General features: G+C 46.9%; 2 protein-coding genes across 3 annotated transcripts in view; one reads left to right on the forward strand and one right to left on the reverse strand.

The window, feature by feature from the left end:
• The window catches only part of ZNFX1 (zinc finger NFX1-type containing 1), a 26,612-nt gene extending 22,117 nt beyond the window's left edge, over positions 1-4,495 (forward strand). Inside the window, exons 13-14 of the mRNA XM_042980192.1 lie at positions 266-361; positions 1,011-4,495. Coding sequence (XP_042836126.1) covers positions 266-361; positions 1,011-3,452 — 2,538 coding nt within the window. The 3' untranslated portion in view covers positions 3,453-4,495. The remainder of the gene's footprint in view (positions 1-265; positions 362-1,010) is intronic.
• A 1,403-nt stretch (positions 4,496-5,898) lies between these two features.
• DDX27 (DEAD-box helicase 27) lies at positions 5,899-23,857 on the reverse strand. 2 transcript variants are annotated; one of them, XM_007078019.2, is made up of 21 exons: positions 23,678-23,857; positions 21,821-21,967; positions 21,105-21,164; positions 20,694-20,859; positions 20,109-20,149; positions 19,896-19,982; positions 19,129-19,234; positions 17,497-17,670; positions 16,731-16,881; positions 14,232-14,331; positions 13,919-14,060; positions 12,889-13,042; positions 11,965-12,046; positions 11,688-11,865; positions 10,396-10,502; positions 10,075-10,177; positions 8,111-8,205; positions 7,893-8,016; positions 7,271-7,358; positions 6,186-6,260; positions 5,899-6,059 (listed from the first exon to the last, which is right to left on the reverse strand). In XM_007078019.2, exons 1-21 carry the CDS (start codon positions 23,768-23,770, stop codon positions 6,041-6,043), a joined length of 2,292 nt encoding a protein of 763 aa, XP_007078081.2. In that variant the 5' UTR covers positions 23,771-23,857; the 3' UTR covers positions 5,899-6,040. The 2 variants fall into 2 exon arrangements, with proteins under 2 accessions (XP_007078081.2, XP_007078080.2); XM_007078018.2 differs by having other exon boundaries at positions 21,105-21,167.
• Between the last annotated feature and the right edge of the window lie 274 nt (positions 23,858-24,131).

Below are 24,131 nucleotides of genomic sequence, written 5' to 3' on the forward strand. Positions count from 1 at the left end.
GATGAAAGAGCTGTTTACAGTCTGCTCTTTTCTCCTTATTCTTTCACATTACCTCCAGATTTTCCACCAGCAACCTAGTCTTTAGAAAACTGTCCCTTTATTCTCTGCCCATGTTTCTTTCTTTTCTTTTTTAAGTAGGCTCTACACCCTATGTGAGGCTTGAACTCACAACCCTGAGATCAAGAGTCACACACTATACCAACTTGAGCCAGCCAGGCACCCTCTTTCTGCCCATGTTTCTCATGACCTATATGTCTTATTTCAGCACCGCATGCGCCCTGAAATTGCCCGGCTTTTGACCCCCTACATTTACCAGGATCTGGAGAATCATCCCTCTGTTCTCAAATATGAGAAGATAAAGGTGAGTCTGTCCTATTTGATCTTTCTGTGATGTATCAACAACCAAGGAGGCTGTATTACCTTAGGATGAAAAAGGGTTTTCAGAAGGATCTAGAGCCAACTTTTTTAAAAGCTCGTCACTAAGAGTAGAAATAGTGTAGAAGTTGAGAGATACAGACGTGGGTTTTGAATCCCAGCTCTGCAGCTGTGTAACTGTTTAGCAAGTGATAAACCAATTCTGAATGTCCTGATCTTCTGTACAGTGAGAATAATGGGTACTGCCTCGTTACATCATTGTCTTGAGGGAGATAATGTGTGAAAAGCAGTCAGCACAGTGGAGTGCTTGTAAGTTAGCTGCTCACTCAACATCATCATAACTTCTGCCTGTTTGCTGAACCATAATAGTTGGATTATGGATGGCTATTGGAAATTATAATATCCAATGTATTAGAAGTTAAAATAGACAAATTCTGTATCCATTTTCCTACTTGCCATGGTCCCAAAAGAAAACATACAGTAGTGACTGACACCAGAATTAAAGATTATGGTACAAAGTATACAAAAAGCCTCGCTAAGTCTCTCCCCGGAATAGGGTCAGTGGCCAATACATCTGAAAATAGGAAGAACTGCATGAGTGAACCTTCTGACATACCATTTCTTTTCCTCTCTAGGGGGTCGCTTCCAACCTTTTCTTTGTAGAACACAACTTTCCTGAACAGGAAATCCAAGAAGGCAAAAGCCACCAGAACCAGCATGAGGCTCGCTTTGTGGTAGAATTGTGCAAGTACTTCCTGTGCCAGGAGTACCTCCCCTCCCAGATCACCATCCTCACCACCTACACGGGGCAGCTATTCTGCCTGCGCAAACTCATGCCAGCCAAGACATTTGCTGGCGTCAAGGTCCATGTGGTTGACAAATACCAAGGGGAAGAGAATGACATCATTCTCCTCTCGTTAGTGCGGAGCAACCAGGAGGGCAAGGTGGGTTTTCTCCAGATACCCAACCGCATCTGTGTGGCCTTGTCCCGTGCCAAGAAGGGTATGTACTGCATCGGAAACATGCAGATGCTAGCCAAGGTGCCCTTGTGGAGCAAGATCATCCATACCCTTCGAGAGAACAATCAAATAGGCCGCACACTCCAGCTGTGCTGCCAGAACCATCCTGATACCCACACCTTAGTATCCAAAGCTTCTGATTTCCAAAAAGTGCCCGAAGGAGGCTGCAGCCTACCCTGTGAGTTCCGGCTGGGCTGTGGACATGTCTGCACCCGTGCCTGCCACCCCTATGATTCCTCACACAAGGAGTTCCAATGCATGAAGCCATGCCAGAAGGTTATCTGTCAAGACGGGCACCGGTGCCCTCTTGTTTGCTTCCAGGAGTGTCAGCCTTGTCAGGTGAAGGTGCGCAAAATCATTCCTCGGTGCGGTCACGAACAAATGGTTCCTTGTTCCATGCCTGAGTCAGATTTTTGCTGCCAAGAACCTTGCCCCAAGGTCCTGAAATGTGGGCACAGATGTAGCCATCCCTGCGGTGAAGACTGTGTGCGGTTTTGCTCAGAAATGGTCACCGTGAAACTCAAGTGTGGGCACAGCCAGCAGGTGAAATGTGGTAATGTGGAAGACCTCGTGTATGACCTGCCAGTCAAGTGCACCACCAAGTGTGGCACCATCTTGGACTGTGGGCATCCTTGTCCTGGGACCTGCCACAGCTGCTTCGAAGGGCGCTTTCATGAGCGCTGTCAGCAGCCCTGCAAGCGCCTGCTCATCTGCTCACACAAGTGCCAGGAGCCGTGCATCGGCGAGTGCCCACCCTGCCAACGGACCTGTCAGAACCGCTGTGTCCACAGCCAGTGCAAGAAGAAGTGTGGGGAACTGTGCAGCCCCTGCGTAGAGCCCTGTGTCTGGCGCTGCCAGCACTACCAGTGCACCAAACTCTGCTCTGAGCCCTGCGACCGACCCCCATGCTACGTGCCTTGTACTAAGCTGCTGGCCTGTGGCCACCCCTGCATCGGTTTGTGTGGGGAACCGTGCCCCAAGAAGTGCCGTGTCTGCCACCAGGAAGAAGTCACCCAGATCTTCTTTGGCTTTGAAGATGAGCCTGACGCCCGCTTTGTGCAGCTAGAAGACTGCAGCCACATCTTTGAGGTGCAAGCCCTGGACTTCTACATGAATGAGCAGAAAGATGATGAAGTTGCCATCAAGTTGAAAGTGTGCCCTATCTGCCAGGTGCCCATCCGCAAAAACCTGAGGTATGGAACCAGCATCAAACGGCGGCTGGAAGAGATTGAAATCGTCAAGGAAAAGATTCAGGGCTCAGCAGGGGAAATTGCAACCAGCCAGGAACGACTTAGGGCCCTCCTGGAGAGCAAGAGCCTCCTCCACCAGCTGCTTCCTACAGACTTCCTGATGTTAAAGGAGAAGCTGGCCCAGAAGAATCTGTCAGTGAAGGACCTGGGCCTTGTTGAGAATTACATCAGCTTCTACGACCGCTTGGCTGGCCTGTCAGACTCTCTGAAAAAGGTGCATGTCTTAGAACAAGAGAGAGTGAGGAGTCGACTAGAGCAGGTCCATGACTGGCTAGCCAAGAAGCGTTTGAGCTTTACCAGCCAGGAATTGGATGACCTCCAAAGTGAAATCCAGAGGCTCACATACCTGGTGAACCTCCTGTCCCGCTGCAGGATAGCAGAGGGGAAGCTGAGAGGTAGCACAGCAGAAGAGGTCTACAGTGTCCGGAAGATCCTCGAGAGAACATGTAAGTTCACCCAGGAGGATGAAAAGTTTGTGCAGAAAAAGATGGCAGCTCTGAAAACCATTCTTCCCTGCTCTGGCCTGGGCATCTCAGAGGAAGAACGAGTGCAGATAGTCAATGCTATGGGTTATCCTCGGGGCCACTGGTTCAAGTGCCCCAATGGTCACATCTACGTGATTAGCGATTGTGGGGGAGCCATGCAGAGGGGCACATGTCCTGACTGCAAGGAGGTGATCGGGGGCATAAATCATACTCTGGAAAGGAGCAATCAGCTTGCTTCTGAGATGGATGGAGCCCAGCACCCTGCCTGGTCTGACACGGCCAACAACTTGATGAACTTTGAGGAGATCCGGAGGATGATGTAGGAAGATGGTGCACCGCTGCCTTGTGCCTAGCCACCACCTGGCTGGGATCGGCTCCCTTACGAAGGAACCGAAGTTTGTTTTTTATTATTGTCTTTTAGTCTTAGTACCTATTTAAGGATCCACTTTTAGGGATTGCCCACGTTTGTTTCTAGATTTCCCCTGCGCTAGAATAAGCACTTTACCTCCAGAACTGAGAGCAAAGTTAACAGATACCTTCTTTTTTTCTCCTGCAAGTTAGTGGACAGGCTCTCTCGAGCATGTTTGGGGCTTCCACCTAGGGCTACCTACTGGTATCTCTGGGTCCTGACTCATATTTTTTCTGCAGTGCTCCGGGGGCACAGAGTATGAACTCAAGTGAAGCAGACTCATTCTAATTGCCAGGCCCTAACTTGTAGACTAACTTTAATTCCAATAAACAGAGGCCCAGAGGAGTTGTTTATGAACTGCTTATCCTTTCAAGGAGCACAAAAATCCCTCCCACTCTCCTCCTGGGGCATCCTCACTCCCGGAGACGGAGGCATGTGATAAGACAAAGACTTCGTGACTAACCCTGACCCAGTTACATATTCACAGAGTGGGAAAGTGCGACTACCCACAGCTGGGGGCTCTGCAGCAGGCCCAGGCTAAGGAGTGATCCCTCATACCCTCTCCTGTGACTGGCACTTTGGAATGGTGGTTTCTTTGCCTGCAGGAGTTCAGTAGCAGTGCTGGTTCCCCAAGGCCCTGAATGGAACTAAACCAGCAGCACCTATCCAAAGTGTGACCTTTTGTCCCAACACTACTACAGCTTTTGCCTGGGCAGGGTTAGCATGCCAGCAGCTTCTGCAGGCCCCAGACCCATGCCAGAAGCCAGCCCCCAGGCCTGCTGCTGCCTGCATACATATTCCCTCAGTCCAGTGTTCCTAGAACAGACACTTAGGCATCTCAGGTCTTTCTAATGTTGGTGAGAAAAATATCCTTTTCCTATGTATGCATTTCCTTTTTTGTCTTTACTATGCACTTTAGCCTATAAAGCCAATTAATAAAAATGATGATTGAGAAAATCAGTGGTCCATGTTTGTCAACTTCTAGAAACAGCTCAGGCAGCCTGAGACCATGAGGATGGGGATGGAGCCACTGCCTACGAGGAGGCCAGTCTGGTTTCCGTGGTACGGAGTTTTTATTTAGCTGGTGAGTCCTCTGTACTTATGGTAAAAAGAATTTGTTGTTGTTGTTGTATAAAAGCATAACTTGAAGTTTGCTTTCTTAGAGGCAACCCCGTTAACAGCTTCATGAGGCCTCCCAGAGGTAAGCTATACATATGCAATGTATGTAACTCTTAAAAAAAAGTACGCAGCTCTGCACTTGGCTTTTTTTAACCCAACAACTTAGCTTGGGGACCTTTCTGTAAGCATATACATATGAGGAGCCTGAACCCTACTCCATCATGCATGTGTGCCATTATTTACTGGAATGGAACCCTCTGCTGGTGACTGTTAGGTGCAGCCTAAATGAATAGCTTCGAACACACTTTTAATCTCAAGGGTATGTGCTACTGGTAACTATTAAAATTTTTGAGCTGGTGGTGGGGAGGTGTATACTCCTTGAAATTATATAGGACAGAGTACAAACATACAATTTTGTTAAGGGGGATCCCTTCACTCTCATTATCAAAGGAACCTATGATTGAGAAAGGATGAGAACCTCTGTTCTACAGGGTAAAAGCTGGTTTTTGCAACAAAGAGCTAACTCATCCCTTCGGTCCCTTTGAGCTTCCGTCTCTCCAGTAGCACTTCCACAGCACAGTCTGTCAGAGTATGGGTTCAGGTAGACCCTGGTTTCAAAAACCTGAATTCCCAACAGTGTAACTCTGGAAAGTTACTCCCTTGGCTTCTTCATCTGCAAAATGGGGCTAACTACCTTGCTCACAGGGTGTAGTGAATTTAAGGAGACATGCTCAGTACACAGAACGTCTGGTACATGGCAGATGGTCACTAAATGATAGCTTTTAGGTCTTAGGACACATCAAGAGAACTTCTAGCAAGAACATCCTCCACATCCACTCCTCTATAAGCATATAAGATGTATAGGAAGTATATGGGGTAGACTATATTGAGGGAAGAGACAGAGGAATAAAATCTACAATTCAGATCGGTTTATTCTCTCCCAAAATATACTTCCTCTATTTGGGGAGTGTGTGTGTGTGTGTATAGTATATATTATATATACACACGTACACACATTTTTAACGTGTAATTTTTTTTTTTAAGTTTTATTTAAGTTATCTCTATACCCAACATAGGGCTCAAACTCCCAACCCTGAGATCAAGAGTCACATGCTCCCTCAGCTGAGCCAACCAGGTACTCCCCCATCTGGTATCTTTGTGTGAAAGTTAGTAAGAAGTGAGCCTTGGCTGACTCACAAGGATGCTTAGGAAATAGCTCTACGTATCACCACCACTCCCAACCTTTTTTTCTTTTTTAATGTACAAATGACACACTAAATCTTTAAAAGTTTTTTTTACAAATGGAGAAAAGAGACCAAGCCAGGATGACTTCCCATAAGGAAGGGATCTAAGGGCTGCCCCATGGACTCCAGGCCACCACAGCTACTTCCTCCTCTTGTACCTACAAAGAAAATCAGCAGAGTGAAGACTGGCCCCCAAAGACAGAAACAAGGTGGAGCTTTCCCATGAAAGGTTTGTTCTCCAATCCCAGTCATAACCTCTGGCCCTCCAAAACTGCAAATATTACCTGGATTTAGATTTAAAGTTTCCTCCTCGTCTTTGGTGGTGCAAGCCCAACTGTTTCCTTTCTTCAAAGGAGGGGCTGTGGGTTTAAGAAGGTAAGATGCTGAAATGGCTGCTGGAAAGACAGATGATGTCCCATAACCCCTACCGCCTGCTCCCACATGAGGCATCACTAATGCATCATTTTCAGGGCCTGAGGTTCTACACGTAGTGTTTTCCCCTGATTAAATATGGGACTGTGGAATTTAGGGCCCAGCTCCAAAAAAAAAAAAGACTCCCTTCTCATGCATCTAAAACTAATTGGGGCACCTGGGTGGCTCAATTGGTTAAGCCTCTGACTTCATCTCAGGTCATGATCTCACAGTTTGTGGGTTCGAGCCTCACGTTGGGCTCTGTGCTGACAGCTCAGAGCCTGGAGCTGTTTTGGATTCTGTGTCTCCCCCTCTCTCTGCCCTTCCCCTGCTCACACTCAGCACTCTGTCTCTCTCTCAAAAATTAAACATTTTTAGAAACTAAAACATTTAAAAAACAAAACAAAACTGGAGCACTGGCGTCGCTCAGTCAGTTAAGCGTCCAACTCTTGGTTTTGGCTCAGGTCATGATCTCATGGTTCACGAGTTTGAGCCCCAGATCAGGCTTCGCGCTGACAGTGCAGAGCCTGCTTGGGATTCTCTCCCTCTTTCTGCCCCTCCCTTGCTCGCTTGCTCTCTCTCCCTCAAAATAAACTTAAAAAAATTTTTTTTTTAGTTTTACAAAAATAAACTACTTGGGAAGCTTAATCTATCCCCATCCTGGGGTGGGGTGTGTATAACACATTCCTATGAGTAAAAAGGGATCCTCTGCTATTCTGTTTCTGAACCAGAAATATGCTGTTTCTCCTCCAAGGTAGGAGGACCTTAATTCTTTCCTCCTATTCTCACTCTGGGATCCAGAGATGGGCTGTGGAGGGGGGAAGGTGTCAGACAAGAGCCCTTAAAATTAAGTATTATAAAGCTACAGGTATATGGGAATTGGGGAGCACAGAAGGAGGAAGAAGGTTTATAGCTTTAATCATAATATGAAGAACCCCATAATGACTTAAAACCCTACCCGGCTCGATACTGTTTCAAGGCCTTCTTGCTTGTGTTAGTAAGTTCTTCATCAAATACAGATTTCTTCAGCTGCTTTTGTTTCTTGGCTGTGCAGAGAAAGAACAGGTTACCTATGTCCTCTTTGGCCTAAGCTCCCAAATCCAATCCTTAAGCTCAGGGTAATGGTTCCAAATTCAGTGAATGCTCTGGTCTGGTGATTTACTGACATGGAAACAAGACATCAATCAGGTGCCAGCAAAAAAGAGATGAGGAATTCAGAAGTGCCACATCTGAAGAACCACTCCAAAGGACGACTGCAGAATCCCAAAGTAAAAACCACTGAAATGTGAAATGGGCTGAAAGACTGACTTCACTTCTTTCTACCCTGACCCACTCCTCCAAGTAGCAGTTTGTAAGGACATAGGCTCCAGAGTCAGAAATGCCTGGGTTCAAATCCTAGCTGTCCCCACTAATCATGGGGTCACTTCCCCACTTGGGAACCCAAAACTGGACAGCTGTACACACTGGTGCACACTCATTACTCAAAAACTACAGGGTCTTATCATCCCTCCAATTTTCTCTCTGACCACAAGTACAAGTTTCAGGGAGAAGCCTCCTACCAGGCAGTCCCATCTGCCTACCGGGGACTCTTGCTGGCTCCTCTTCCGGCATTGCTCGGGCCCTCTTGGCTCTGCGATTTCTCTTGGCCAGCCGCTCAGCAAACATCTGTGCCTTAAGGATTTCAAACTGGGACCTTTCTTCTGCCTGGAAAGAAGGATGATGTGAGTATGGAACAGACCAGGAAGCCCTGACACATGCCACTGGGCAGGGACTCAACTCCAAAGGGAAAGCCACTCACTGTCATCTCCCCCTTTTTCTTGGCATCCTTCATAAACTTCTTCCTCTTCTTCTTTCCTCTTAAGGCCAAGTCAAACTCCTGCAGAGCCTTGGCAACTAGGATGAGGAGACAACAGGAGATTTCCGGTACTCTTGTATCTTTTTTTTTTTTTTTTTTTTTAAAGCAATTTACTTTTTTTTTTTTTTTTCTCAACGTTTATTTATTTTTGAGACAGAGACAGAACATGAACTGGGGAGGGTCAGAGAGAGAGGGAGACACAGAATCGGAAACAGGCTCCAGGCTCTGAGCTGTCAGCCCAGAGCCCGACGCGGGGCTCGAACTCACGGACCGTGAGATCGTGACCTGAGCCGAAGTCGGACGCTCAGCCGACTGAGCCACCCAGGCGCCCCTTTTGTATCTTTTTTTAAAGACGTGCACATATTTTAAATTGGTATGTAAGAGTTCAAAAAGAAGCAGCAAAAAAAAAAAAATGAGAAGCAGCAAATCATGTCCTCTCCTGGTGGTTACCTCCACCAAGTGGTAATCTCACTAAATCACATGCTTATTGCACTATTCCTCAACCCATTTGAGACATTATCTACCTCCTGGTATGAAAGATGATTTGGTTCACTTACAGTCCCAGACCTTTCCACAATATAACTATTTTTAACACAGAAACTTAACGTACACACACTCTAATTTTTTGTCCCATCAAATATAGGTGGTATTTCTTAAACTGCGGATACAACCTCTTAGCAGGGTAAATTTGCAATCCCTAACAAAATAATAAATACACACACCCTCTGACCTACAGTTTCACTTTCAGGGATTTATCCTGCAAATCAAATATACTTGCTTAATTGTGAAAGGGCATTTGTACAGTTATTCACTACATGTTTACAACAGCAAGAAATTATAAACAACCTCAGTGTCCCTCGACAGTAAACTAATTAAATAAATTATAATCTACCCACGTGATGGAACACCGTGCACCCATTAAAAAAAAAAAGTTAACTAGGTACGTACCTGTATAAAATACAAGCTACAAAATTAAGTGGAAAAAGCAAGGCATATGGGGTACCTGGGTGGTTAAGTGTCAGTTGGTTAAGTGTTCTGACTCTTGGTTTCGGCTCAAGTCATGATTTCATAGTTCGTGGGTTTGAGCCCCGTGTCATGCTCTGTGCTGACAGCACACAGCCTGCTTGGGCTCTTTTTCTCCCTTTCTCTCTGCTCCTCCCCCACTCTCTCTCTGTCTCTCTTGTCAAAATAAATGAAAGAAAGAAAGAGAGAGAGAGAGAGAGAAAGAAAGAAAGAAAAAGAAACGAGAAAGAAAAGAAACTAGGTGTAGAAAAATCTGAATTCATTTGTGTGATAAAAAGGGGGGAGTGTAGGGAATACATATAAATATCTTCCCGACCTACTTTTTTTAAATTGTGGCAAAAAGGACAGAACACAAAATTTGCCCTTTTATGCATTCTACATCTACAATTCAGTAGCACTGATTACATTCACAGTGTTGCACAACCATCACCGTGATGTTTCTGTAACTCTTTCATCATCCCAAATGAAAGCTCTGTAACCATTAATAATAACTCCCTCCCCACAACCCCTGGTAATCTCTATTCTACTTTCTGCATTTATGGATTTGCCTCTCTAGGTACCTCATATAAGCAGAATCACAGATATCTGTCCTTCTGCGTCTGGATCATTTCACTTGGCATGTATTCAAGGTTCACCCTTGCAGCACGTATCAGCTTCATTACGGCTGTACCACGTACTGTCGTTTTGTGTATCTGTTCATCTGCTGACAGACACAGGTTGCTTCTCACCCTTGGCTATTGTGAATCATGCTTTAATGGATACTGGCATACAAGTATCCATTTGAGTCCCTGTTCTCAGTTCTTTTGGGAATAGACCTAGCAATGGCATTGCTGGGTTCCAGGATAATTCTGTGGTTAGCTTTTTGAGGGACCTCTCCAACATACTTTTTTCCTTCTTTCTCTCTTCCTTGGTCTGGAACCAACTCCTCTCAGGCTCGTGGTTCAGCACCTCTGTCCCCTTCTCCAGGAGCCGTTTTGCTGTGTTGATCTGTGGAAACAGCAAAAAGATGGCTGCCGTGAAACCTACATCTGAGGATACGTAACATGGCAGCTGCAAGAAGCCGCTGCCTGCAGATGTCTGGGGCTCCGATAACGTTTGGCAGACACAGCATTTCGGAAGGGCAGAGCCGGCAGGGGCCGTGGGCTCTGCTCTGTGGTCGGCTTTCTGCACTGTACCGTGGGCCACAGCCCTCCACGCGGCCACACCTGGACTTCCGACTGCTGCAACTCTTTCTCCTCAGCCTCGAGCTGCAGAACCGCATACACGTCCTTCTCCATTTTCTCAATCTTGTCCCGGAACTTGAGGATGACATCTCAAGGGAAGGGAACAAAACAATTTTTTAGCTGAGGATAAGTACTGTGCAACTGATGAAAACAATATAAATGTGTATTTAGTGACAACAGAAAATGGGGATTTTTTACATGTTATTTCTCTGCTTAACAACACCCCCCCTCCCCCCCTCCCCCACAAAGAGCCTGTTGCTCTTGGAATAATCCAAACTCCTAAGCGTGGCCCCTACCTACCTCTCTGAGCACCTATCTCCACCTTGCTCACTGTGCCCTGGGCCCTCTGGCTCTTCCTTCATTTTAATTTGCACACCAAGTCTGCTGCCTCAGAGGCTTTGCCCTGTTTTCCTCTGCTGGGCACACAGTCTCCAGAGCACTCACGGCTGCCTCGTTCTCCTGATTCAGGCCTCAGCTCAAATGCCATCTGTTCAGAGGCCTTTCCTAAACAGCTTTCGAAAGTAGCATCTCTCCTCCTGTCTGTCATGCTAGATCACATCTATGATTTATTATCTTTTTTCCACCAGAGTCTCAGCTGTTTTGCTTTCTGCTATATCCCTGATACCTAGAATAAACAGCACGAGGCACTTGGTAGTCCCAGGAACTGTTAGCTGACAGAATGAATGACGTGAAAATGAAAACGAGAGGAAAAAGACATCGTGAAGGGAATAAAGGTCTCAAAGGATGTGGCCCAAATGCCCAAATGCTAATGGTGAGCTCTTCCACTTACTGTTTTCTAATACTGAATATATATTATTTTTATAACTTTAAAAAACAATTTTCAGAAAGGATGTGCTTTATATGACCCCTACAGAGGAGAAGGAAAAGCATGAAAGATATCTAAAACATAGAAGTGCTGCCCTCTGCCCCCCTGTGAAAGGAAGGAGGGTGATAAGTAAGGATTTTACCCCAAAATGAAGCCCTCTCTTCCCAAAGGATGGAAAATAACCTAAGAGTGGGGCACTCAGGGCACAAGTCTGTCATTATTCCCTTTCACAGAGAGAGAGACCAAAGCCCAGAGAGGCAAGGTGAGACCGGACCAGGGTCACTCAGCAAGGAAGGGGCAGGACTGGGATTCAAATCTGACTCCTGACCGCAAGGCACCTGCTCTCACCTATTACCCTCTGCCTCCAGCTCTGTCCCACAGAGTCCGATCTAGGACCCTGCCCTGCCCACCCCAACCACCCTAAGCTGCTGCAGTGGTGCCTGCTCACCTTGGGGAAGTATCCGGGCCTTCACAGGGGCTTTGGCGGCTTTTACGATCTCCTTCAGCATCTTCCGCTCCTCTTCTCCAACCAGAGACACTGAGCGCCCAGCCCTGCCAGCCCGCGCCGTTCGCCCCACTCGGTGGACATAATGCTTGATGGTGTTGGGCATGGTGAAGTTGATTACCTGGAAGGTCAAAGTCAGACCTGGGAGTTGGAGGGAAAGGGGACACAAGGAGGCACAAAGACTCCCACCAAAAGTTCAAGGAAGATACGGGCTGCTCACCGTTTTGACCCCCTCGATGTCAAGTCCACGGGCTGCCACATCTGTGGCCACAAGGATGTCAATCTGTTCGTCCTTAAAGCGCCTGGAAATAGCCACAAACAGATGTTCACTTGGATACCTAAGCCCAAAAATGCTTGCAGGAGCCTGAGCCAGCAGAGAGAATGCCAATCCCTTTGGAGTCAAGCAGCAAAGTATAGATGGTCAGAGTGACCATCTGAACAAGATCCTAAACGTCAGACCATCTAATACTTCACACAACACCTTAAACATCCTGTAACACAGAACAAATGTAGTTTTGTTTATACCACCTTAAGCCCCAACTCTACAAATATGAAAGTCAGGAACCACAGAGCTAGATTATAGGAAGTAGCAGATGCAAATGTCTTCCGCGTTCAAAACAGCCTTTCTTTATAAAAATAACTTTCAGCTGCCTATGATCTATGGGGATAGGTGGAGAATTCTAAAGGTTTCTCCCTGCCTACCAGCATGACTCCATTCTATGAGAATTAAACAAGAAAACACATGGAAAAACAAAGGGCACAGCAAAGTAAATGATGAGGAAATGGTGGCTGGCTTTGATTCCAAATCTCATTCTATCAGACCCAGGTATGCCCACTGCTCTGGAAAACCTATAAAGAATAAGACACATGCTATGTCCTCCCAAGTCAGAATTTTCTGCTGTGGCCCCCTCAGCAGTTCCCACACTCAATCCTAGGGCACAAGTGTCATCTGCGGGACTACAAGGAGTTCTGAATGTGTCTAAGACAGCCTTACAGCAGTGAGACTAAAATCTTTGAAGGAGGGAGTCGTGCTATCTGCATTCCATGCTACTGCTCTAACGTAACCTCTGTGTGGGATTTTCCCCCTTTCAAATGAGAGCCCTCTCTGAAGGATGGAGGGGAGCCTCAGGCCCCCAAAGTTTACCGGAGGGCCTCCAGCCGCTGTGTCTGTGACAGGTTGCCATGGAGCTCGCCCACCTGCAGCCCCATGAGCCCCAGGAGGATGTGCATGCGGTGGGCCTGCTTCTTGGTCTGGGTGAACAGCATCACGTGGTCAGTGAAGGTTCTTGTCAACAGAGCTGGAGAGGAGAGAAGAGTGAGCTGGAAGCCACCTCCAATACATACTCCCCACTCCCTCACCTATGAAGTGGCTGCTGTGCCTGGCACTGGAGGAGACAGGCTCATGTTCCAGGGCAGAGAAGAGAAGCCAATTCCCAAGTGTGATAAATGCTGTGGGAGAGTGAAAGCAAGACAGGGAGGCAGCTTTAGGGCTGGCCTCTCTAAAGAGGTGATACTAGGCTGAATGACAAAGTACAAGATTTGGGGAAAGATTTCAGGCAGAGGAAAGAGCAAATGTAAAGGCCCCGAGGCAAGACAAACTTGGTTTCAACGAAAGCAGGAGAACATGGCTGGGCATCATGAGCAAAGGCACCAAGGCTGAGGACTCCAGGCAGGCAGGGGCCAGGTCCCAGAGGGCCATACAGGACTTTCTAGGGAGTGTAGATTGTGGTCTAAGTGAGATGGGGAGACACCAGAGGGTTGTAAATAGGGAGGTAACATGAGCAAATGTTCACTAGTAAATGATCACTTTAAATGATCAGCAGTGTGGAGAAAGGGTTACCAAGGAACAAGAGTGGGAGTAGGAGCCAAGTACAAGGCCACTGCCAACAATTCAGGCAAGAGAGGCAGTAGCTTGAACCAAGGGCCAGAGGGGTGGTGGTGGGGGAAGTAGCTATGTATTCAGCAGGACCGAAGGAGGACTGGACAGCAGGAAAGAGGTGAGGTGACAGAAAAGGGGGAGGAAGGACCTGTGGCCCAAGTGGCAGAGCAAATAAATAAACAGAAGTACCATGCAACAGGTCAGGGGATCCTGAGAGAGGAGGTGCCAGGAAACACCCCACCGCTAGAGTGTGCCACCCACAAGGCCAAGGGAATCTGGCACCCTGGGCTTTCACCTGCCACGATGGCTTCCCGGTCCCCTTCCCGATTCGGCCGGATCCGGACAAACTCCTGCCTCAGGAAGGGGGCCACATCCGTGTTGCTGTTCACAAATATTCGGACAGGATTCTTCAAGGAGACAGAAGCCAGATCTTTTACCTGCCCAGCACAAAGACAGGAATGCTCACTGGCCTGCCAGGAGGCAGGGAGGTGGGGAGAGGAGGAGGCAGTGGAGGCAAGCCATGTTTGCCCCAGGCCCCCCGCTGCAGCCCAGGCAGGGTCCTCTGCACCCCTCCATTCACCCCACCAAGCAGAATTCCTGAGGCCCACCTCGTCCGTCATAGTGGCTGAGAAAAGCATCGTCTGGCGGTGGTGGGAACACATCCGGATAATCTCCTTCATCTGTTCCTCAAAGTACTCGTCCAGCATCCTGATACGCAGGGAGAAGGAATCAAGAGAAATGGACTGAGCTTGCATCTGTTGCAGTGATGTTGTAACTGGTTACATCGCAGGCTCATTTATTGGCTTATGAATTAGTACTGTTGGTTTAGCTGTTCACCAAGATTCACTAAGAACTATCATCTGGCCACGTTTGTTTTATCCTTTTTTTTTTTTTTTTTTTTTTTTTTTGCGGAGCTATTTATAAGTTGCAGACATCACCACACCTTGACCCTAACTATCTCAGTGCGCAATCCCTAAGGACCTTCTCCTACATAATCATAATGTCGTTATCACACCCAAAACTGTTGAAGTGTTTGAGTAGTGTCTAAACTACAGTCCATATTGAAATATCCCTGACTATCCCCAAAATGTCATTTTATAGCTGTCTTTTTATGTTTTCAGTTCAGGAACCAAAGTTCCTACACTGCATTGGCTGTCATGTTTCTTTGGTCTCCCTTCATCCAGAAAAGTCTCCTCAAGCTTTTTCACATTCTGTCTTTGTCTGATTATTTCCCAGTGACCTGATTCAATAACTCATCGCTGCGAGAACGTGCAGGGATGCAGCTGTGCACCTCCCTCTCCATCTGGAGACACAGTCAGTCACTGACGTGAGTTTGATCACATGATTAAGGTGGGACCTGCCAGTTCTCTTCGCTGTAAAGGAACCTTTTTCTTCTTGTAGATAATATTAATCAGTATAGAATTACATTAACTCCAATTTGTTCAACTGAACAAATCCTCTACAGTATTTCCCCCTCCAGCTCAGGCTCCAGTCAAGGATCAGGTACCACATTTAGCTGTCATGGTCCTTGGTTGCCTTAATAAGACCCTTCCACAGCCTTTCTTGGTCTTCTGGGACATTAACATTTAAAAAAACTTTTTTAACATTTATTTATTTTGAGAGAGAGACACAGAGTGTGTGCACGCACGAGAGCAGGGGAGGGCTGGGGAACAGAGTGGGGGGGGAGGGAGGGAGGGGGAAGGAGGGAGGGAGAGAGAGAGGGAGGGAGAGGGAGGGGGGGAGACAGAGAGAGAGAGAGAGAGAGAGAGAGAGAGAGAGAGAATCCCAAGCAGGCACTGCACTGTCAGCACAGAGCCTACCGCAAGCCTCAAACTCATAAACTGCAAGATCATGACCTGAGCCAAAATCAAGACTCAGACGTTTTAACTGACTGAGCCACCCAGGCGCCTCTAGACATTAACACTTTTTAATACAATTCCCGTCCCCTTCAAAACCTAAATCAGATCATGTTCCCTCTGCTTAGAAAGATCTCCTTTACCTCCCTCAGGACTCAAGAATGGTTCATTTGCTCAGGGGGATTTAATCCATTATTCAATAAACACTTACCAAGCATCTGCTAGATACCAGACACAATCCTGGACGTAGAGCAACAAGCTCTTCACAAATATGTTCCAGGGGAGAGGAGGGACACAACCACCACAGAACCATTCGGGTGACAATGTAGGAGGTAGGAAAGGTGTAACGCCTCAGAGAATGGAAGACAGAAGTGTTATAGGGGCCAGCAAAGGCTCTTCCAGTAAGGAACAGCTGGAACAGAAACCTGAGGAAGTAAAGGTTCAGTCCAAGCTGAGAGGACAGCAAGTGCAGAAGCCCCTTCATGGGCTGACAGGACTTCCCAATGGCTGCTTTGTGGGTGGACGATGAGGACACAGATGATGCGAAGAATTCTTCCCAGGACAACTGGAAGACAGGCCTGCCAAGCACTGAGATGGGAAGAGAGAGGAAGGGGCATATGGGGTCAGAAGTTCAGTTCAGGACCTGTTTAGTTTGGAGATGCTTCAACTGGAGAGGAAACCTGAACAGACGCCTCATTCCCCTGCCTCCACGTCAATCATTAGTCCGGTTCATTGAGGTTCATTCTGTTTGGTCATGAAGGAAAGAGGTAAGCAGATGAGAGCCATATGAGAGAAAGGGAGGGAGAGAGAGAGAGAGAGAGAAACAGCGTGAGCAGGGGAGGGGCAGAGAGGAGACACAGAATCCAAAGCAAACTCCAGGCTCTGAGCTGTCAGCACAGAGCCCCACGAGGTTCTCAAACCCACGAACCGCGAGACCTTGACCTGAGCCGAAGTCGGACGCTCAACTGACTGAGGCACCCAGGCGCCCCTTGGTGGGTATTTATTCTTATCCCTCACTTATATTTCCAAATCTCAGGAAGTGGCAAAGCCAGAATCTGATCTATCCTCCCTCTTCACCATCACATTGTAGAGAGAGAAAAAAAGCAAAATAATCCAGGCTAATGAGGAACAGAGGTCCAAATGTGAGCAGCTAAACTGGCATCGCACACACGGCTATGGCGAGATCCATGCAGAATAATGTGGTGGCCACAGGACCTCAGAGCACCTGGGGCCTCACCATTCCAGGTGTACCTGTCAGCCTCATCCAGGATGAGCACCTCGATACTGCTCAGGTGGAAGGAAGGGCAGTTGTGGAGGTGATCGATGAGCCGGCCTGGGGTGGCGATGAGGATGTCAGGCGCTGCCCTAAGAGCTGCTTCCTGAGACTTCACATCCAGGCCCCCTGCAGAGAAGAGCCCCCCCCCCCACAGGTGGTCAATTCGGTCAGTGGTTCATCGGTATTGACTGGGCCCTGCCACCTGCCATGTCTCATCCCAGATGCAGGGGAAAGAGCAGAGGACAAGACTGGCAAAGGCCCTGCTCGTGTGGATTTAAAAGACACTGGGAGAGGCAGATCATTACGTTACAACTGTGCTAAGTGTGAAAAAAGATGATGACAGGAAGACACTTCAGAATAGGTGGATTCAAACACACAAGGACAGAAGCAGCTGCTGTGAAAACTAATGCTTTCTACATTACCTCTGACTTCCCCCTGCACAGGGAAGGGAACTGTTAGAGAACAGTTATCACATAACATTATCAGAAATATTCTGCCCCAAATATTTGATTCTTTATTCATACAAACCAAAAATTACATCCTAAATTGGTTTAGTACCAAGAAAATTTTTTTGCCCCAAATCTTGGAAGTTTCAGTTTTTAAGGCTGGTTAAGTCTCAGTTAAGCCCCCCCACTATCTACTTTGACAACACCTCGTCTGCTTTTTCAGTGGGTTTAATCGTAGGAAGGCTTTCCCACCCGCCACCACGTCACAGTCTCTCAGGGACAGCCAGACACTCACCCACAGCCAGGCAGGTGGTAATGTTGCAGAACTGAGCCAGCTGCTTGGTTACAGAGTGCACTTGGATGCCCAGTTCTCGGGTGGGAACCAGCACGAGCACGCGGGTGACAGGAGCCTGGCGGGGTTTGTAGATCAGACGCTCCAAGACAGGTAGGGCAAAAGCAGCAGTTTTACCTGCGGGAAAAGGTAGCAGCAAAGCAGTGAGGGGAGCTTCAGTCCCTTCAAGATTCAGGTATTCACCTGAGCCCAGAAAACCTACGTATCTGTTCAGGAGGAAATGAAGCAAATTTTTTTTTCATAAAGCTTTTTTTCTGGTTTTAAACCACAGCATCCACGTAAAAAATCTGAGAAGTACAAAAACAAATATGAAAATAATAAAAATCACCCACAATTCAGCCAATCAGAGATAAAGCACCAACATAATGGTATCTATATTACCAATATTCTTCTGAATGGACAGAAATATAAAAAGACAAATTTAATGCAATAACACTATATATTCTGTTCAGTAGTCCCCGTTTAAAAAAAGCACTGTGTTAACGGTGCCTGGCTGGCTCAGTTGGCAGAACATGCAGCCCTTGATCTCAGGATTGTGAGTTAAGAGACTCATGTTGGGGGTAGAGATTACTTTAAAAAAAAAAAAATGTATTTCCTGTTTCTTTAAATACGTTTATTTTAATGGTTGCATAATATTCTATCACATGACTGTTTCTACTCTATAATTAACTGTACTGATATGAAACACCGTGATGAACACATTTTATAAAATCCTTACTCCCATTAGAGCAGCGACAAGAAGTCATGGTCACAGAGATACCCTAATAGGATATTCACAGGTCACAGATTTCAGGGGAGTCTGATGAAGGTCATGTTATTTATACATAAGCCCCAGTGACAGGAGTGAAGATTTTATGAAAGAAGTGTTCATCACAACCTTGTATATTAGTGCAGTTAATTGCAGAGTAAAAATAGTTACATAATAGAATACCATGCAACCATTTTTTAAAAATGAAGAGTATTTTAAAAAATAAGAAAATGTAGGAGCACCTGAGTGGCTCAATTAAGCACCGGACTCTTGATCTTGGCTCAGGTCATGATCTTGCAGTTCCTGGGGTCGAGACACGCATCGGGCTCTCACAGAGTGGAGCCTGCTTGGGATTCTTTCTCTCCCTGTCTCTCTCTATCCCTCCCCTGCTCTCACTCTCAAAATAAATAAATAAACATTTTTTAAAAATAAGAAAATATAATGTTGAGGGTTTTTTTTTAAAGGAAATTAATAAACAGAATATACAGTGTTACTGCATTACAGTTTATACTTATATATATTTTTTTAATATTTAGTCATTTTTGAGAGAGAGAATGTGAGCAGGGGAGGGGCAGAGAGAGAGAGAGAAGGGGCAGAGAGAGGGGAACAGAGGATCCAAAGCGGGCTCCTTGCTGACAGCAGTGAGCCCAACACGGGGCTCGAACTCATGAACCGTGAGATCATGACCTGAGCTGAAGTTGGACGTTCAACCGACTGAGCCACCCAGGTGCCCCTATATTTGCATATTTAGCAAAGGTGGCCCTTGGGTAAATCAACATAGACCCTTGCTGCAGGTTGAACACCCTCCTTCTGCCTCTTCCTCTTACCTGTCCCAGTGGCTGCACAGGCACAGATATCCTTCCCCAACAGACCCACAGGTATGCATGCCTTCTGAATCGGGGTGGGCTGCTTGAAGCCCATGGCTGTAATGGCCTGAACAGAAAAGACAGGGTCACACAGGAGGGGGAGGAGGAGTCCCAGCATGAAACAAGCAGGTGGTGACTGCTTCAATCCCTCCCATTCATTCCGCATTTATCAAGTGCCTATTGTGTGGGAGGCCTGTTCGAAGCATGGAGGACACAGCACTACACCAAAGAAATAAAAACCCCACCTTGGCAATCTTACAATCTGGTAGGAAAAAAAAGACCAGAAAGAAACACATGCCATATGGAGATAAATGCTATGGAGAAAACTACAGCAGACAAGGGGGCTTGGGAGGAGGACAATTTACAGTAGGATCAGGGAATGTCTCACTGAGCAAAGGACACTGAGTAGAACCCTGAAAGAGGTGAGCACCCCAACAAGATTACTGAAAAAATCTTCCAGGCAGAGGGAGCAGTAAGTGCCAAGACCCTGAGAAGAAGACACCTAACCTTTTTGAGGGCCAGTGAGGAGGCCAAAGAGTGAGGAGACATATCAGAGGAGACCAGAAGGAGCAGAGCCTTACAAGTCAAAAGGGAACTTTTTGTTTAAGAGGGTTCTTTGGCAGTTGTGTGGACAACAGAATTCAGGGAGGCAAAGAGCCCAGTTTAGGGCCAGGAGCCTAGTTAAGGGTGACTGCAATAATCCCATGGTTGCCAAAAGAAGCCAATACCTTCAGAAGAGGGCGAGAAAGGTTCATGTCCTGGAAGGAGAGGTTTTCATCATACTGGGATGCATCTTCAAAAAATCCTCCTGCTTCCTACACCAGGAAATCAAAAGATGGACCAAGAATTCAGCAAAATGGGCCTAAGAAAACTAACTGGCCTCAGAAATCCAGTCAGGATGCAAAAATAAGCTGCACGCTGTTGTCCACGCTCATACGCACCTGTCCTTTCTTCTTCTTCCGCTCCTTTACTTTGAGTGTATCTGTGGAGAAAAACAGAGCTGACAATCAGGGCTTGTGCTTACTGAGCATGTACAATCTGCTAGATGCGGCCCTAAGTGCTTTATGTGGACACCTCACTGAATCTACCCAACAGCCTGAGGGAGCTACTGTCATTAGCCTCGGTTCACAGGTGAGGACACCAAGCAGCAAACCGGGCAAGTTCCAGAGACCACCGTGCCGTATTATCATATTTTAGCACTCGTTTCTGCAAGAAATAATTACAGAGCACCCATTTCATGGCGGGGCCCATCTGAGGTGGGATGTGGGGGACCTATCACCCCAAATAGGTCTGAATCTTAGAGGTGCCAGCAGCTGTGTGGGGCTGGGGATGGGGAAAAGGGTACAGTCTGCCTGCAAAGTACGACAACCATAACAAAATCCCAAGAAAAAAGAGAAGCTAGAAGGAGTTTAACAAGGAGATCTTAAATGGAACTGTGTAGAAGCACATAGGAAATCCTACAGAGGAAAGGCAGACCCTTTCCAACTTCCTGCCCCCCGTTCTGACATCGCCTTTGTAGCATCCACCTGCTTTGGTGAGGATGTTCTCATCAGCTGATGAGTAATCAGTCTCTGAGTCTTCATCTTCTGGGCCTTCCTCATCCTTCCCTTCAAGGTCTTCCTGCTCCTCCGGTTCAGAGCCCTCCTTTGCTTCCTTCTCCTTCTCTGACTTCCCAGACTTGGCTTCTTTATCCTGGAAAAAATATTTTAATAAAGCAAGGCAACTACAAAACTTCAGGAAATCCAGAACCTCTGAAGAGCAATCTTATGCTCTCCAGCCTGGGCAGAACACTATGTGGATTCTTAGGGAATATTAACCACAAAGAGAAGCCTGTCTGCACCAGACGTTCTCCAGTTCATACTTAAAGAAAAATGGTGGGGTTGAGGGTAAAGCTCAGGGCTTAACTACACACAGAAGTACCTGCTCTGCTTTCTCACCTCTGTTTTCCTTTTCTTGCGAACTTTCTCAATCTTCTCATCTAATGTAGTAGCCGCCCTCTGCTGATAAAAATAGACGAAAAAGAAACACACATATGGGAAAGAGACAAAGCAAGATTTCTCTGAGGGTTGGGTCTCAAATGTTACTACAGAAAAGGCTTGTCTGTCCTTGGACAGATTAATCAATCTGCAGATTATTCACAACAAGAACAACAACAAACATAACAGTCAACTATGAAAAATCCTGACCTGGAACCAAGAACATCTATATTTTAGAAGGTGTTTACTATTTACAACAATATAATTACCAAGAGATGTCACATTTGTATCTGAATGCTACTTAGAAAAACCCTTCCCCATGCCAATCAGACAGAATTTGTGATTTTTTTCCCCTTTTCAGTATGGTTTTAGAGAATGCCTTTCCTAATGAAGGAAATAAGATATTTCTGATACATTAAAACATCATCTGTGGATCAATTCATGTGTTTGTAACTAGTCTGTAATACACCTATTTTGCAATATTTTACACGTTTGTTTTAGTCAAGACTATGGGTTATTTGTGACTGCTTCTCCCCACCCCACACGTTTATTTCCAAGAGTTCCAGTGTCTGTTGAATGTAAGCAAGTGACAAAAGGCAGTGAGGTCCAGGCTAGACTCCGAAACCTACTGTCCAACTCTACCAGGCCTGGAACTGCCTATCTCTGTCAGTTCTCACCTTCTTCTTGAGCTGGCTCATGACATCAGCCATGGCCCAGCTGCCATCATATGCCCCCTCCTTCTCAGTGAAAACAAAGTCAGGGTTGAAATCGGCACTACGGTTCTTCTGCAAGGCTTTCTGCTTTCTGCCCAGTACAATGGGCCCCTGGGAAGAGGGAGAAACAGAGTGACTGTGGTACTGAGATGAAACAGCATAGAACAGGAATCTACAATTGTGGCAGATTTTAACACAGCTCTCTCAGTAACTGATAGGTTAAGCAGACAAAAATTAAGTGTCTGTAGAAAACCTGAAGAGTACAATAAGCTTCTTTCCAGTGAACATGTAGAGAACACTGCACCCACCATTATAGAATGTGTATTCGGAAGAAACATGGAATAGGTACAAAAACTGATCACATAGGAGGCTTTTAAGCAAATCTTCAAAGTTTCAAAGAATCAATATTACACAGATTACTTTCTCTTGCTGCAATTCAGTTAAGTTAGAAATCAGTAACAATGGGCGCCTGAGTGGCTCAGTCAGTTGACTGTCTGACTCTTGCTTTTGGCTCAGGTCATGACCCCATGGTCATTGTATCAAGCCCTACATCTGGCTCTGTGCCGAGCATGGAGCCTTCTTAAGATTCTCTCTCTCCCTCTGCCCCCTCCCCCACTCATGCTTTCTCTAAAATTAAAAAAAAATTTTTTAATCAATAACAAAAACCCATACATGTGAAAACTGGAAAGGGAGGAAGACTGGCTGAACTATGGCTTCCAAGAACTAAAAAGTGCTATGCTGACTTTTTTTCCTTACTTGAGTTAAATAATTTCATGAGAACTCTCATGCTAAACTTTGTTAGTAGTAATGATTGCACATCATTTCTTGGATACTCAGTTTAACTATCGATATCTGTATAGCACTTCATATATCAACCTTGGCATCATCATTTTATGATCGTTTTACATTCAAGAAATAAAAAGATTCTAGCTGCTAAGCAGAGAATACCCTGGGGGAGGAGGGTGCAAGAGAGGTGGCAAGAAAAGAGCTGGAGATCAAATATGTTAGGATGCTAGGTCCCCAAGCACAAGGTCTCAGTAGCCTGGACTACGGTGGGAGCAGTGTGGTTGGAGGAAGGGGGAGAAGCTAAAGAGAGAGTCTTGAGCTAGCCTGCACAAGACTGGAGGGGGGTGAGGAGGAAGCTGTCAAGGTTGACACCCAGGTTTCTGGCTTGAGATGGAGCAGATTGGCAAGGTGAGGGAGCCCAGAGTTCAACTTTGGTGCTGAATTTGTTGAGGCCCCGGGTCACTCAAGTGGAGGTGTCTGTAGGCAGATGAGGCCACCATGGGGCAAACACCCAGGCTGTATCTTTGAAGGGTGAGCATCTTTTTCATGACACGATTTCTCTTTTAACTGCCATGGTGCTTAAAGTCTGTAACCGTCCCACCCAACATGAGCTTCAGGAGAATGGTGTCCTTGCCCATCTTGTTCACTGCTGTGTCCCGAACGCTTAACACCAGGTGTAGCACACGTAAGTGTTCAATAAATACTGGCTTAATGAACGAATCCGTGATCGGGAATTAGGCCTGGCCTCGCCCCTGGGTCTCTACTACGCAGGGCGTGGATTCAACATGAGGTCAGTGATGGACACTGAGTTCACCAAGACGACACAGCACGCTGCCGGCACCGGAGCGGAGGTGATGAAAAGTTAGTGGCGAGCAAACTGAAGAAGATCTTGGGGCCCCTTCCAGGGACACTTGCCGGTCTGGCAGGAGGTCGCCGAGGAGTTGAGGGCAGGGGCCTGAAGAACCATGGAGAAAGGAAGCAGTGACAGAAATATGAATGCGCGCCGCAGCGCCCCGAACCCAGATAGGCTCCTACCTCCTCCTCCTCGTCCGCGGAGTCAGACTCAGGCTCCACCGGCACCTCGTCATCTTCGCCTATGGTCCCGATTAAACCCAACTCTGCCAGCATGCTGCCGCAGCACCACTTCCGTAAACCAGCTCGCGCGCAGGCCGGCCCTTAACTTGCCCGAGACCTCCTCGTCGCCACTGCGCATGTGCTGACCTCACTTCCGCTTGGGGCAGGCCCCGTGGCGCTCCCTTCCCCCGTCGCGGAGGGCGCACGCGGCCATCTGGGAGGTAGCTTGGGGTGACGGGTGTTGGGTGACGGGCTAGGCGGGGCTGGGCTTCGGTGAAGTCCTTTGTCTTGCTTGGTTCGCCGGTCGAAGTGTGCGCGGTGCGAGGTGGGGCGCTGGCCTAGCTCACTCTGTGCGTGTGTATTTACGGACAGTTGTGGAAGAATGTACAGTGAACGCTTAGCGGGGAATGCCACT

The sequence above is a fragment of the Panthera tigris genome, chromosome A3 (genome assembly GCF_018350195.1).
Source record: "Panthera tigris isolate Pti1 chromosome A3, P.tigris_Pti1_mat1.1, whole genome shotgun sequence".
In the NCBI taxonomy this organism is placed as follows: Eukaryota; Metazoa; Chordata; class Mammalia; order Carnivora; family Felidae; genus Panthera; species Panthera tigris.